At 43.7% G+C, this 16,506-nt stretch overlaps 1 protein-coding gene across 1 annotated transcript in view; it reads right to left on the reverse strand.

Moving 5' to 3' along the window:
• The window catches only part of TRAPPC6B (trafficking protein particle complex subunit 6B), a 35,090-nt gene that overhangs the window by 4,955 nt on the left and 13,629 nt on the right, over positions 1-16,506 (reverse strand). Inside the window, exons 2-5 of the mRNA XM_056547275.1 lie at positions 9,308-9,375; positions 9,064-9,181; positions 6,952-7,035; positions 1,852-1,945 (exon numbers count right to left, since the gene is read on the reverse strand). Coding sequence (XP_056403250.1) covers positions 1,852-1,945; positions 6,952-7,035; positions 9,064-9,181; positions 9,308-9,375 — 364 coding nt within the window. The remainder of the gene's footprint in view (positions 1-1,851; positions 1,946-6,951; positions 7,036-9,063; positions 9,182-9,307; positions 9,376-16,506) is intronic.

Consider the following 16,506-nt stretch of genomic DNA (forward strand, 5'->3'; position numbering starts at 1 on the left):
GTATGGAATCGTATACATGTGCATTTCCCATTGACATCCAAAAAAACGTATGCGGTTGCAGTACGGTTTTTAAATTGAAGACAAAACCGTGGTCAACTACGGTTTTGAGTACGGGAGAAAACCGTATTGCAAGCAAACCGTACGCAACCGGATGAATCTGGGTGCATACGGTTTTCAATTATTTGTCTATGCATACAGTTTTCAATACGGTTCCATACGTTTTCAATAATGAAAACGTATACGGGAAACGTACTTGAAAAACGTGGTGTGAACCCAGCCTAATACAGAATGCCCATTCTGATTGGTCAGATATTCCGGCCATTGACACGTTTTGCAGATCTGCACTGTCTGTAACATTGTATGTTGAGTTTGGTTTCAAGTTACAATGGTCCAGAAAAGACCATTGTATGTTGAAACTATTGTATGTTGAGGCCATTGTAAGTTGAGGGATCACTGTAGTAAAACATGATGTTGTCAGCACACAACAGAACTATCGTCATGCCTCACATAAGACACAAATACTGCTGATAAATGACATGGTTATCTGGGAGAGGCCTGACTATTATCGCTGTCTATCACAAATTACAGGCTATGATGACTCGACAGTAAAACAACGCTCTTTTGCTGCAAAAACGAAGGGCCCTTTTTCAGGACTCCTTGTGTAATAGGCCCAGAGACCGGCCAATTGCTTGTTCGGCCGATCAGGTAATTTTGACAGGTTAAAAAATCATCAGACGTTGGTCACATATCTTCCCGTAAACAGGAAACGTGCCGCCGGCGGCTGAAAAAGCAAAGGGCCACACACGGGCCCAGGAATTGTTGGTGCAGCCGTCCTCACAAGATTACCGAGCAGTGTAATAGGGTCTGTAAATAAAAGCGGATCAACGAGATTGGCGCTTGTTTACAATGCAACGTAGGACATCTAATACAACCCTAAAGGATGCGGCAGTCCTATCGAGGACTAGGGCCAGTAAGGCTGGGTTCACACCACGCTTTTGCAATACAGTTCCTGTATCAGGTTTTTGATAAAAAACGGATTCATCAAAACCTGACTAAACTGTATCAAAACGTGTACTCTACTTGTATCTGTATACGGTTGAAAACCGTATACGGTTTGAAAAATTATGTCCGGTTGCATCAATTTTTTAAGAAAAAACGTATACGTTTTCAACTTTTCACTCCATTATGAATAAAGTTTTACTTGTTTGATTGAAATTCCAAGAAAAAAAACTGAGCAAAGTCAAAAACCGTATGGTGAAAACAGGATGGAACTGTACGCACATACGGTTCTGTACGGTTCCCATTGACTCCCATGTTTTAAAAAAAAAAACTATACGGTTTAATACAGTTTTTCACCCGAACCAAAAACCGTGGTAGGCCACGGTTTTCTGTCCGGAAAAAAAAAAAAAAAAGTTAAAAACCGCTTGGTTTGGAAAACGGAGACAACTGTATACATTATGGTGCATGCAGTTTTGAATGGGAAGTCTATGGGCACGGTTTTCTGTACAGTTGCATAAGTTTTTTTTTTTTTTTATGAAACCGTATAGCAAAATCGTGGTGTGAACCCACCCTAATAAGCAAAACATAATACAAAATAAATGTTCATACAGTAGTGGTAGGAACAAATTTGGGGGGAGATTTATCAAAATCTGCCCAGAGTAAAAGTTGACAGTTGCCCATAGCAACCAATCAGATTGCTTCTTTCATTTTGCAGAGGCCTTGTTAAAAATGAAAGAAGCCATCTGATTGGTTGCTATGGGCAACACAGCAACTTTCCTTCTGGACAGGTTTTGATAAATCTCCCCCACAACGTAACCCTATAGTGGGCATACTGAAGGGCCATATACTCACATGCAGGCATCACCGAGACTTCTGCTGTTACAATACTTCTTATTCCCAAATTAGATAATCCTCCTCGGATTAAACCACACGTGAATGCCAAATACTGAAAAGTATAAAAGAATAAGACCAGCTGAATCATTTTTAAAAGGGGGTACTCCACTGCCCCAGCGTTCGGAACATTTTGTTCCGAACGCTGGGTGCAGGCTGCGGGGTCGCGACGTCACGGCCACACCCCTCGTGATGTTACGCCACGCCTCCTCAATGCAAGTCTATGGGAGGGGGCGTGGCATCCGCCACACACCCTCCCATAGACTTGCATTGAGGGGGCGTGGTGTGACGGTGATGTCACGACTAGAGATGAGCGAACTTACAGTAAATTCGATTCGTCACGAACTTCTCGGCTCGGCAGTTGATGACTTTTCCTGCGTAAATTAGTTCAGCCTTCAGGTGCTCCGGTGGGCTGGAAAAGGTGGATACAGTCCTAGGAGACTCTTTCCTAGGACTGTATCCACCTTTTCCAGCCCACCGGAGCACCTGAAGGCTGAACTAATTTACGCAGGATAAGTCATCAACTGCCGAGCCGAGAAGTTCGTGACGAATCGAATTTACTGTAAGTTCGCTCATCTCTAGTCACGACCCCCGCAGCCCGCACCCAGCGTTTGGAACAAATGACCAGGAACATCCAGCATCAGCTAGAACATGAACTGGTTCCTTACTATTATGACCTGCCCCTGGGGTGAATTAATACAAAATCCTCAAGAATGTTCTTATCTGAAGTGGCCCAGATCATTCTCATTTATATACACTTATCTGTATGAGAACATCTGTGCTAATTATTTATTAACCATGAAACTTTTCCTTATTACTTTAATTGTCGGTTCTTATTAACCCATTACTCGTGCCAAGCCAATGTTCCACCAGACCCTGTACTACTTACTATAACAGGGTTTCCCAACCAGAGTGCCTCCAGCTGTTGCAAAACTACAACTCCCAGCATGCCCGGACAGCCAACGGCTGTCCGGGCATGCTGGGAGTTGTAGTTTTGCAACAGCTGGAGGCACCCTGGTTGGCGAAACACTGTACTAGAGCTTCGAATGTCCGGACAAACACTAATGCTTGTTTCATGGGCAACCAACTGTGTGGTGCTAAACAATGGTGGAGATTAGAGATGAGCGAAGTTACCGTAAATTCGATTCGTCACGAACTTCTCGGCTCGGCAGTTGATGACTTTTCCTGCATAAATTAGTTCAGCTTTCAGGTGCTCCGGTGGGCTGGAAAAGGTGGATACAGTCCTAGGAGACTCTTTCCTAGGACTGTATCCACCTTTTCCAGCCCACCGGAGCACCTGAAGGCTGAACTAATTTACGCAGGATAAGCCTTCAACTGCTGAGCCGAGAAGTCCGTGACGAATCGAATTTACTGTAAGTTCGCTCATCTCTAGTGGAGATATAGACTGGTCATAGCATACAAACACCTGGACAATGTTTATACCTTCAGTGAAAAATAAGAGAAGACTTGGTACCTTTGGAAGGCTCGAACGGAGCGGACATGTCTTGATAAAGAGAGCTGCCCTCTCGAAACGCGTCATCTATATGTCATTAAAGACATTTTATTATTTTACTATTGATGTCCTTGGATTTTACCTACCGTAGCGTTGTGCGCTCTTAGGAAAACCGTTTTTTTACCTCTCCGTCCAAGCCTTCCAACAGAACCAAGTCTTCTCAGCAAACTCCGTGTATCTACGGAACCGGGTCCTGGCTGCTATGCAACTACTCCTGTTTATGCGCAAAAAGGTGTTGAGCTCTGAGCCCAACATTGTCCAGGTACGTGGGCATTTTACAAAGTGGAAATTGTTATTGTGTTGCCCTTGGTAACGGCACAAGGATAGCGCAACCACAGTCGTTTTTTTCTTTCCATATAAACCTCCAGTGAAAAATAAACATATCCCAATCTCCTTAGATGCTCATTAGAGATGAGCGAACTTACAGTAAATTCGATTCGTCACGAACTTCTCGGCTCGGCGGTTGCTGACTTTTCCTGCATAAATTAGTTCAGCTTTCCGGTGCTCCGGTGGGCTGGAAAAGGTGGATACAGTCCTAGGAAAGAGTCTCCTAGGACTGTATCCAGCTTTTCCAGCCCACGGGAGCACCTGAAAGCTGAACTAATCTATACAGGAAAAGTCATCGACTACCGAGCAGAGAAGTTTGTGACGAATCGAATTTACTGTAAGTTTGCTCATCTCTAATGTTCATGTGTAACACTTATGTATGGATTAGGCTTTATAATAATCGTTCTGTGGATCTCTACTTCTTATTACTAGTAGGGAGTTGTAAGCATTATCTGCCATGTTCGGCTGCATTCACATCACGTTTGGGGCATAAGATGGTGGGTGGGAGAATTTGAAAACCGAATGCTGCCGTATCCCAACCGGACCCACGTCTTACCCCATTTATGTCAATGACTTGGAAGGAGTCAGCTTGTGACTCCGGTGAGGGCATATTAGACCACAACTGTTTTTGTTGCCAGAATGAACCCGCAATGGACCACTGTTTTCAGTCCGGCAACAACAAAAAAACGCCTTAGGGTGCGTTCACATGGCCGTCCTTCCCTTTTTTTTAAAATTTTTTTATCCCCGTTTCGTTTCCGTTCTTGCAGGCTTTAAACGGATTAAAAACGGTTTTTAAAAAAAAATCCCATTTATGTCAATGGGATTTTTTTACAATCCGTTGACATCCGTTTGTACCCATCTGCACTCATTTCCGTTTTTTTTTGACGGCAGAAAAAACGGCACATGCAGTATTTTTTTCTTCCGTCCAAAATACGGAAGAAAAAAAAACGGATACAGTAAATTTAACATTGAAGTCTATGGAAAACTGAGGAGCCTTTAATGTCATCCGCTTGCATCCGTTTTTTTGATCCGTTTTTACTTCTGAGCATGTTCAGAACAAAAAAATATATATATTTTTTTGGTTTATTAACTAAACAATAACAGATCCAAACGGATAACATCCCTTTTCATCCCTTATTGTCTGTTTTTTATTTTTGATGGGAGAAGAAAAGGATGGGTCTAGACGGCCGGCCATGTTAACGCAGCCTTACATATACACCAGAGCAGCCTGGTCACTGCTTCTACCAGCCTCTAAAGTTACTTTAGAATTGCCCATGCCCTGGTACTGCAACAGAAGCAGTTCAAGAACCACTACCACTTGGTCTCTCACCAGCCATTTGACTGCTGGGACATCACCCCCCCCCCATATCCTTTACAAGCCCCATGTCAGGAGATATGATGGCTCGGACCGTCACTTGCATCCGTCCAGGAAGGTGGGGGCCGAGTACGTGCAAGTAGCCGGGGCCCTGTCTTAAAAGCTCAGTTCCCTAGACTACCCCTTTAAAGTCATTGGGGTCCGTCAGGCTCCATTGGTGTCGGACATGCAGAGGTCCCAGCAGCCCCATTTTCCGCTGCTGAAAGGTATCAGTGACAGTTCATATCTCCTGGCATGTAAGGCTATGTTCACACTTGCGCCTTCGGCGCAAGTGTGAACATAACCTTACATGTCAGGAGATATGAACTGTATTGGCTTCAAGTTGAAGCCATTCTCTTGCCATTTTGTTTCCCTCAAAACCCTTCTATACTAGGAGCACATGGTAAGTGAGCGTTGTCAACTGTTCACACTGGTGGGGGTGCAGTGTGACAGCCATGGCTACTGTGTCTGTAGGGTGGCCCAGATCCAGGGGTTAGGTCAGGCAGTATTGGGGCTGCTATGTCACTGGGCTGTTTGCCCTATTATCCCCCACTGAGCACCGCACCATTTTATGTTAGGGACCCGCTACACTAAAAAGGCTGCTACAGCAAAGGTAGATAATACTGGGGGTGTACAACAGTACCTTTGCCCCAGAGTGAGAAATAAATCCCTGACTGAAACACAATAGGAAGCAGGGATTTATTTTTCACCCTGGGGTAAAGCTATTATTGCAATTAGAGATGAGCGAACTTACAGTAAATTCGATTCGTCACGATCTTCTCGGCTCGGCAGTTGATGACTTATCCTGCGTAAATTAATTCAGCCTTCAGGTGCTCCGGTGGGCTGGAAAAGGTGGATACATTCCTAGGAAAGAGTCTCCTAGGACTGTATCCACCTTTTCCAGCCCACCGGAGCACCTGAAAGCTGAACTAATTTATGCAGGAAAAGTCATCAACTGCCGAGCGGAGAAGTTCGTGACGAATCGAATTTACTGTAAGTTCGCTCATCTCTAATTGCAATCTACCTTTGCTGTAGCAGCCTTTTCAGTTTGTATACCTTTGTACTTACATTGCATTGGATCAGTCTGTGCGGTGGTTACTCTGTTATATACACATGTGCTCCTGGAGGGTGAGCGTCTTGCCCCCTCAAGCGATTTGTAGTGTGCTCATATTTGAGCGTTTTAATTGTTTTTAATAAATGGGCGTTTTTGTACCATTGTAAAATAATAAATATTGTTACTATTTTCTTATAATTAATTTTGGGTGTGCATCCTATTGTTAAAGTGGTACTCCGGTGGAAAACTTTTTTTTATTTTTATTTGTTTTAAATGAACTGGTGCCAGAAAGTTAAACAGGTTTGTAAATTACTTCTATTACAAAAATCTTAATCCTTTCAGTACTTTTTAGCAGATGTATGCAACAGAGGAAATTCTTACCTTTCTGAATATCTTTTTTGTATTGCCCACAGTGCTCTCTGCTGACACCTGATGCCTGTATCAAGAACTGTCTAGAGCAGGAGAAAATCCCCATAGCAAACCTATGCTGCTCTGGACAGCAGAGAGCACTGTGGACAACACAAAAAAGAAATTCAAAAAGAAAAGAATTTGCTCTGTAGCATACAGCTGCTAATAAATACTAAAAGGATTAAGATTTTTTTTAATAGAAGTCATTTACAAATCTGTTTAACTTTCTGGCACCAGTTCATTAAAAAAAAAACATAAAAAGTTTTCCACCGGAGTACCCCTTCAAGGTCTATCTTTTTCTTTGGTTATAATATCACTTGTTTTCTTCACCATGCCAAACCTGCAGTAAAGTGTTCCAAGTTATGTACAATGCAAATATGTTACAAGATCTGGCGGCATTATTACCTTGGGCGCGTGTTCCATATACTGTTTCCCTGCAGACATTTGAGTGATAAGTCGGAATTTGTTGTCCTGGAGCACATAAATTCCCTATGGAAAGAGGAAAAATGTAACTACGGTATGTGTCATAAAGAAGTCCAGACATGTAGTTGTATAAGAAAAAACATGGACAAAAAACTGGGGGACATGGACAAAAGCTTTTTTCATATGAACTGGCTCCAAAAAAGTTGAACAGATTTGTAAATGACTTCTATTAAAAAAATCTTAATCCTTCCAGTACCTATCAGCTGTTGCAGTTGAGTTGTTCTTTTCTGTCTGACCACAGTGCTCTCTGCTGACACCTGTCTGTCTGTCTCAGGAACTGTCCAGAGCAGGAGAGGTTTGCTATGAGGATTTCCTCCTACTCTGGACAGTTCCTGAGACAGACAGAGGTGTCAGCAGAGAGCACTGTGGTCAGACAGAAAAGAACAACTCAACTTCAGCAGCTGATAACTACTGGAAGGACTAAGATTTTTTTTTATAGAAATAATTTACAAATCTGTTTAACTTTCTGGAGCCAGTTGATATGAAAAAAAAATGTTTTTTACTTGAATACCCCTTTAAATCCGAAACATGTACATTTCTACTGAAGATCAAGAGAGTAACAATCACCGTTGTGGAGTGGGTCTGGGTACTACCTTCCACATATTCTGGTCCTGTCCTCTGATAGTCCCATTTTGGACCCGGGTTAGGGGGTTGATATTGGGGGTACTTGGAGCCTTCGTTCCCCTTGACCCTTTGGTTTACCTGCTTCACCTGTCCTCTAGGGTCCTGTCCAAACCACAATTTAAGCTCGTTCTCCTTGTCGTCCTGGCAGCCAAGACCCTGATAGCGAAGTGTTGGAAACAAATCCTTCCCCCCTCTGATGATGACCTCCGAACAAGGGTGCAGGAGGTTCGCTCTCTTGAATATCTCACTGCTTCTCTAAACAATACTGTCCCGAAATTTTTCTCTATATGTGACTGCTGGGGTAGTTTTACAGCCAGTGAGACCTCGTGACCCTCTCCTCTTCTTTTCTCTTTTCTCTCTATTCCTGACCTTCTTCTTTTCCTTTTCTATGTGTTCTCTCTTGGTTCTACCTTTTTGTTTGTCGTCAGCCCCTTGTCCTCCCCCCTTCCCGTTTCCCCTGTTCCTTATTATATGTTTTTGTATAATGATTATGGAAGTATTGCCACATTGTGCGGCGATCTTGTTATAGGCGTATACTCATTTGTGGGATTGCTATCCCTAAAAGATTGTTTGGTTTGTTCCTTGTATTACTGAAACAAAAATTCTTCAATAAAGATTTACACTCCGGACATGCTGGGAGTTCTAGTTTTGCAACAGCTGGAGGCACCCTGGTTGGAAAACACTGTATGAGACTAACTTCTGGATCACTGCTAAGGGTGTCTTCTAGGAACCAAAGGGGTAATGTTTCTCCTTAAAGGGGTACTGTGGTGGAAAACATTTATTTTTGGTGCCAGAAAGTTAAACAGATTTGTAAATTACTTCTATTTAAAAATCTTTACCCTTCCAGTACTTTTTAGCAGCTGTATGCTACAGAGGAAATTCTTTTCTTTTTGAATTTCTTTTTTGTCTTGTCCACAGTGCTCTCTGCTGACACCTCGGTCAGTGTCAGGAACTGTCCAGAGCAGCATAGATTTGCAATGGGGATTATCTCCTGCTCTGGACAGTTCCTGATACGGGCATCAGGTGTCAGAAGAGAGCACTGTGGACAAGACAAAGAAGAAATTCAAAAAGGAAAGAATTTTCTCTGTAGCATACAGCTGCTAATAAGTACTGGAAGGGTAAATATTTTTAATAGAAGTCATTTACAAATCTGTTTAACTTTCTGGCAGCAGTTGATTTAAAAAATAAATAAATAAAATGTTTTCCACCGGAGTACCCCTTTAAGGAGAGTATCATATTGTCTTCTATGCACAGACCAGCTTGGAATGAGGTGTATACCATAGATCACTTTTCTATTTACCATTGGCTGTCACCTACATAATGCACTTGCACTCGGCAAACAGCACTGAAGACCTATGGAAAAGTAAACCGGGCAGTGACAGTATCATGCAGCGAGGGGGGTTCACCTACCTGGTGGTTGGTCCGCAGGTTGTCGATCTGCTTCTTGAACACGGTCGTCCAAAAATCTTTGCAGACAAATTTCATAATATCTAATTCGTCTTTGAACCTTGCTGTATCCTTGGTAAATCTAAGGAAGCGGAAAAAAGAAGTTCACAGAAAAAAATTCCATCTCCTTAGCAAATAAATAGAAGGTAGGCATTACCCGATAAGCTTTAACCCCCCCCCACACACACAACCACACGGAGGAGTGTACCTTTCTATAAGGCCTTGTCCTACTCGAAAACCCATGTTTTCCAACTTGGTAATGCACCTTCCATTCTCCTATAAAAGAAAAAGACATTTATCATTTTTTCATTCAAAGCACTTAAAGGGGTTCCCCAGGGAAATATATATAAGATCGAAAGCCACCACACTTCCTGGATATGTTACCTGTAAACCATTCTCTCTGATATAAATGGCACTTGTTGCCTCTGTTGTCTTCTCTGGCTGCTTGATATTCTTTGCCATCCTTCCCTCCCCTTGCCTACATCTCCCAGCAATCATTGCAGCTCTGCTCTGCCAGTCCCTACCCTCCTGCTCTGAGAAGCAGAGAGAGATCCACTGTCTGATTGGCTGAGGCTGCACACACCTCCCAGTTCTCAGCACTAAAGAGTGAATGACTCATCAGTGCAGGGCACATGGTCTATCTATCTCAAGAGGGTGGGGCTGCATTCAGAGAGGGATTTGGACAGAGACAGAGTGGATGGCGGGATGATGTCACTGCCTCACTACATGCATATAAGTGACAACCAAAGAGGGGAAATCACTCTATATAGCTAATGAATGATATTTAGGTTGATGAGAGGGAAAGGATTGGCTAAGTTCTTCAGAGTACCCCTTTAACCAATGACCCATTTTTTTAAATCACATTTTAATGTTAATCATATTTTTAAATAATTTTGGGTGATTGTTTCAAATTTAGCAATTTTACTATCTATATTTTAAAATAATCATGAAATCTTGCCGTTTCCATTCTGACCACTGGCCTAAAAGTAAGCTGACGCTTCCTGTTCTGCACAGATCATTTCCCAGTAATGCCTTTCTTCTAAGCACAGACAGGTGTACAGTGAAAGGTGATACCCGTAAATAGATAACACTGGAACAACCACCATTCACAGCAGAGATCAGCTTCCTCCCTCTCTATAGAACAGGTATAAAAACAACCTTTGGCACTGAAGATGTTTTTGACTACATCTTCCATAATACTTTGGCAGCATTTTGGCTGTAAGAGCATTATGGGAGATGTAGACCCAAACATCTGCAGTGCAAAGGTCACAGAGAATGCTCAGTAGCATCTTCAATTCATCTGAATGGGACAGATCTTGTCTTTTGTTGTCTATAATCCATAGACAACAAAAGCATTTACGCTATTAAAAACAGCTCAGGCAAGATGGCTGCTACCATAATGATGTTCAACTTAAAAAGTTAAAAAAAGCGAGCTTCCCAATGTTATTTTTCATCTTTTTTTTTTATTATTTACAAATGCCAAAAGGCTGTCCGGGACTGCTGGGATTTGTAGTTTTGTAACAGTTGGAGGCACACTGGTTGGGAAGCACTGCTTCAGGTGGTATACAGTTACTGATGGTCTTCATGCAGGGATGTGGACATGTACAGTTCCGGCCGCCAGGCAGGACCTGACCGACTTCCCTCTATTTTTATAATGCCGGTGTGAGGTGCAGGAGCGGACGCAAACTTGCATGGGACCCAAGTCTGCATTTCACACCAGCGCTCAGGGTGTATGGAGCAGACTCATGATTTGAGCCCGCTCCATACCCAGCAGCCCCTGGTTGATTTCAGTAGCTGGGGCCGCCGCTAATAGCCCAGCATGCAGCAATCGCCACGGGCGGCTATTAACCCTTTAGATCGCCGTTGTCAAAGTTGACAGCGGCGTCTAAAGGGACCTGTTAGCCATCCCTGGTGGTCTAGTGGGGTGGATTGCAACGCGATCTTGGGGGGGGGGGGGGGGGTCGATCCACTGTGGAGGAAGCCAGAGAGCTCACCTCTCCTTCCATGGCTGCCCCCTTGGATCTGTATTTGATTGAGCTTGCCTTGAGCAGGCTCAACCAAATGAACACACGTCAATGGAGTTAAATAGAACTGCATTGATCTGTATGAGGAATCTAATGATTCCTCCTAATAAAGTGTAGTTAGAAAAAAAAAAAAAAGAAGTTTAATTAAAGTTAAAAAAAACACCCATTAACCCCTTCGATATTAAAAGTTCATATCACCCCCTTTTTCCCTATAAAAAAATATGTAAACAGTTACATAATAAAAATAAACATATTTGGTATTGGCGCGTGCGTAATTGTCCGAACTGTTAATTTATATCCCGTACAGTCAATGGCATTAACGTAAAAATAAAAAAAAATAAAAAAAAAACAGAATTGCATTTTTTATGTTTATAACATCATTTTCCAGAAAAAAATTAAGTAAAAAGTGTTCAAAAAGTCTGATCAATACCAAAATGGTACCGATACATACTGCAGATTACAAAAGAAAAAATATTGTGAATTCAACTCACCACTATTAGGTATTTAATGGCTGAAGAAAAAGTCTATGTTTGGAGAGCAGGGCGGCCAAACAGCAGGCCGTATCCCAGACTAGAACTGAAAAGAGGGCAAAAAAAGCAGGGGCCTCCAGCTGCTCCGAAGCAAAAAAATAGTAGTTAAAACTTTTATTCCGTTATGTTAAAAACAATGGGATATCCAGTACAGTGATAAAACAAGAAACACTGACACGTTTCGAGCCAAATGAGGCTCTTAGTCTTGGCCACTACAGCAGTAGTTTTAATACAGCAGATTACAGCCTAAAAAATAAGCCCTCATACAGCCCAGTATACGGAAAAATAAAAATGTTATAGGGGGGTCAGGAATTTTTTATTTTTTTTTAATTAAAAAGTTTTTTAAAAATTTATATTTGGTATTGGTGTAATCAGGCTGACCTAAAGTATTAAGTCTGACCACAAGGTGAATGGCAAAAATAAAATAAAAATAAAAAAAATTTGCATTTCTTTTTCCATTTTACCTCACAAATATATATATTTTTTGTTTTCGAGCATAAGTTATGGAAAAATGAAAGGTGTCATTACAAAGTATAATTAGTCCCGCATCAAACAAGCCTCATATGAGTCTGTAAATGGAAAAATAAGAATTATAGCTATTGGCTACTATAGGACGAGGAGGAAAAAAACGAATAAAGACCTTATTTACAGACTATTTTGGTTGAAATTATTTTGTCTACCAGGACTAGTGGATTTTCATGAGGGACAAGTAGATTGTGTTCTGTTTTAGACCCTTGGACAGGTAGTTTTTGTTTTTTAATTTCCACACCCCTGTAATGTATATTATTTGTATCCGGTCAGGTTTTAAATGCCTATGGCTTCATTAACATTTGCGTAGGAGTCTTCGTCACAAATTCGGACAAAAAGTCCCCAAAATAAAAAGTGGTGCATGCAGTGCTATTTTATCTGGTAAAAGGCCGGAAACCATGCCAGAAACAGGATGGGCACCATTAAAGTCAATGAGATCCGTTGGGCACCACTAGTGTCCGCTATGCAGCAGATCCGGCACACTGGCTTTGTTGTTCTGCTTCTATGACAGAACAGAACACCGGCTATAACTAAAGGTGTCCATAACGGAGGACAGACACAAAACCTCTCAGTCTATAAGATCAGTTTGGTCAGCAGTTTCCCAGGATTGCGACACAACGCCGGATATATCTGAAGGGTACTTAACGCTTCTTTTCCTCACTAAACGTTTGTTTTTTTCTTGTAATTTACTGTATGTCTGATTAGGGATCGACCAATATCGTTTTTTTAGGGCCGATACCGATAATCGGTGCAGGTTAGGGCCGATAGCCGATAACTTATACCGATATTCCGGTATAAGTTATTGGCTATTTAACCCCCTGCGACACCGCTGCAGATCATTGATTTAAAGCGGGCGTTTTAAATCAATGATCTGCAGTGGCTTTTGCGGGGCCATAGACCGCCGCCGCCACCACCCGCTTCTCTCCCCTACCTGCCAGGGTGCTCCGGGCCATCCATCCATCGTTCCTGTAGTGTCCGGGGGCGTTCCGGGTGGAGGGTGGTCCGGTCCGGGCTGTCCTTCTTCTCCGGCGGGCCTCTTCTCTACTCCGGGCAGGCTCCGGCCTAGTATGCTGCATAGACGTCGCTGCGCAGTGACGCCCGTGCGCAGCGACGCACCTGACGTCACGGCGTAGCGGCGTCTATGCAGCGTACTAGGCCGGAGCCTGCCCGGAGTGGAGAAGAAGACCGTGGGAGAAGAAGGATAGCCCGGACCGGACCACACTCCACCCGGAACGCCCCCGGACACTACATGAAGGAAGGATGGCCTGGACCACCCCCATTACGGGTAAGTTTAATTTCTTTATTGACTCGGAGGGTGGGGGAGGGGCCCGATCGGTATAGCGGTATGGGAAAAAATCCATACCGGTATACCGCCTAGCATCACGGTGGGGGGTGCGACGCGGTGCGGTGGGTCGGAGGTGCGGTGCGGCGGGTCGAGGGGGTGGCGGTCGCGGTGCGGTGGGGGCGGTGCGGGGAGCGGGGCATTATCGGCTTGCCCAAATGCCCAAAATCGTGATTATCGGCCGATAATATCGGCCATACCGATAATCGGTCGATCCCTATGTCTGATGTAGTTCATAAAAGTTGTAAAGATAAAGATGATGTAAATAAGTCAGCACAAATCTAATCGGCAAATCCAAAAACCTTTGAGATTAATTTCAGACAAATAACTCAATATATAGCAACTGTTAACACTAGCCCTAAACAGCCACCATCTACTGTCCATTATGTTCCATGGTGTACTACTACCCCTACACAGCCACCCATCTCCTGCCTTGTCCATCGTGTTCCATAGAGTACTACGACCCCTGTTAGGTTGGGTTCACACTACGTTTTGGCTATACGGGGACTGGATCCGAAACCCGGCGTTCCTGTATCCCAGCCGGCCCCGGCCCCATCTCATTCATTTGGAAGAGCCGACTGGAGTCAGATAGTGGTATACCTTGGTTTTAGGTCCGGTCAGAAAACCGGATATGGGGCAAAAATGAGCCAACCGGAGTCACAATCTAACTCCGGTCGGCTCATTCAAATGAATTAGATGGGGGCAGGGTCCGGCTGGAATACGGGAGTGCCCGGTTTCGGATCTGGTTTCCAGCCTTTCCGCTACTACTACCAATACACAGCCACCCATCTCCTGCCTAGTAGGGATGTAAGAAAAAAATCGATTTGCGCGATTATCGCGATTTTTCACTTTGCGATACTGAATCGATTCAAAATATTTTTGAATCGATCCTTTTAGGGATGTGGAATTCGTATCTCCCGACGCCCAGAACAACATGTCCCGGGCATCAGGAGATACAAATTTCACATTTGTGGAGCCGGGCAGGCCGGATCTGACGCGGCGTTGCTCTGGGTGTATGGAGCGGGCTCTGACTCGTGCCCGCTCCGTACTCTGCGGCCCCCGGCTGATTTCAGTAGCCGGGGGCCGCTGATGCATCACCGCCGCTAATATCCAGCATACGGCGCTCAGAGGGGTGTATGAAGCAGGCTCCAGACTCGTGCCCGCTCCATACTCTGCTGCCCCCAGCTGTTTTCAGTAGCCGGGGCCGCCGCTAATAGCCAGCATGCCGCGGGTGGCAATTAACCCTTTAGATTGCCGCTGTCAAAGCTGACAGCGGCGTCTAAAGGGATCGGTGAATGCTCCCTGGTGGGCTAGTGGGATGGATCGCCCCCCTGCAGCACGATCGCGAGGGGGTAATCCACTATGGAGGTAGCCGGAGGGCTTGCCTCTGCTTCCCTGCTCTCCGTGGCTCTGTCATTGATAGATCCTGGCTGGACCAGGCTCTATCAATGGATCGCAGATCAATGGAGTTCAAAAGAACTCTATTCATCTGTCTGAGGAATCTAATGATTCCTCCTAAAAGTCTAATAAAGTGTATAAAAAAAATAAATAACATTTTAATAAAAGTGTAAAAGACATTGTTTTATAGACAGAATCGGAATATATTGCGATGTATCGTCACCTAGACAGTATCGAGATATATCGGGATATATCGAATCGCCACACTGGTATCGCGATTCGAATCGTATCGCCAAATTCTTGGCGATTCACACCCCTACTGCCTAGTCCATTGTGTTCCACAGTGTACTACGACTCCTGTTACCGCTACTACCAAAACACAGACACCCATCTCCTGTCTTGTCCATTGTGTTCCATGATGTACTATCACTATTACTACCAATACACAGACACCCATCTCCTGTCCTGTCCATTGTGTTCCATGGTGCACTATCACTATTACTACCAATACACAGACACCCATCTCCTGTCTTCTCCATTGTGTTCCATGATGTACTATCACAATTACTACCAATACACAGACACCCATCTCCTGTCTTGTCCATTGTGTTCCATGGTGTACTATCACTATTACTACCTATACACAGACACCCATCTCCTGCCTTCTCCTTTGTGTTCCATGGTGCACTATCACTATTACTACCTATACAGACACCCATCTCCTGCCTTGTCCATTGTGTTCCATGATGTACTATCACAATTACTACCAATACACAGACACCCATCTCCTGTCTTGTCCATTGTGTTCCATGGTGTACTATCACCATTACTACCTATACACAGACACCCATCTCCTGCCTTCTCCATTGTGTTCCATGGTGTACTATCACTATTACTACCTGTACACAGACACCCATCTCCTGCCTTCTCCTTTGTGTTCCATGGTGCACTATCACTATTACTACCAATACACAGACACCCATCTCCTGTCCTGTCCATTGTGTTCCATGGTGCACTATCACTATTACTACCAATACACAGACACCCACCTCCTGCCTTGTCCATTGTGTTCCATGATGTACTATCACTATTACTACTGATACACAGACACCCATCTCCTGCCTTGTCCATTGTGTTCCATGATGTACTATCACTATTACTACCAATACACAGACACCCATCTCCTGTCTTCTCCATTGTGTTCCATGGTGTACTATCACTATTACTACCAATACACAGACACCCATCTCCTGTCCTGTCCATTGTGTTCCATGATGTACTATCACAATTACAACCAATACACAGACACCCATCTCCTGTCCTGTCCATTGTGTTCCATGATGTACTATCACAATTACAACCAATACACAGACACCCATCTCCTGCCTTCTCCATTGTGTTCCATGGTGTACTATCACTATTACTACCAATACACAGACACCCATCTCCTGTCTTCTCCATTGTGTTCCATGTTGTACTATCACTATTACTACCAATACACAGACACCCATCTCCTGCCTTGTCCATTGTGTTCCATGGTGTACTATCACTATTACTACCAATACACAGACACCCATCTCCTGCC

The sequence above is a fragment of the Hyla sarda genome, chromosome 11 (assembly GCF_029499605.1).
Source record: "Hyla sarda isolate aHylSar1 chromosome 11, aHylSar1.hap1, whole genome shotgun sequence".
Classification (NCBI taxonomy): Eukaryota; Metazoa; Chordata; class Amphibia; order Anura; family Hylidae; genus Hyla; species Hyla sarda.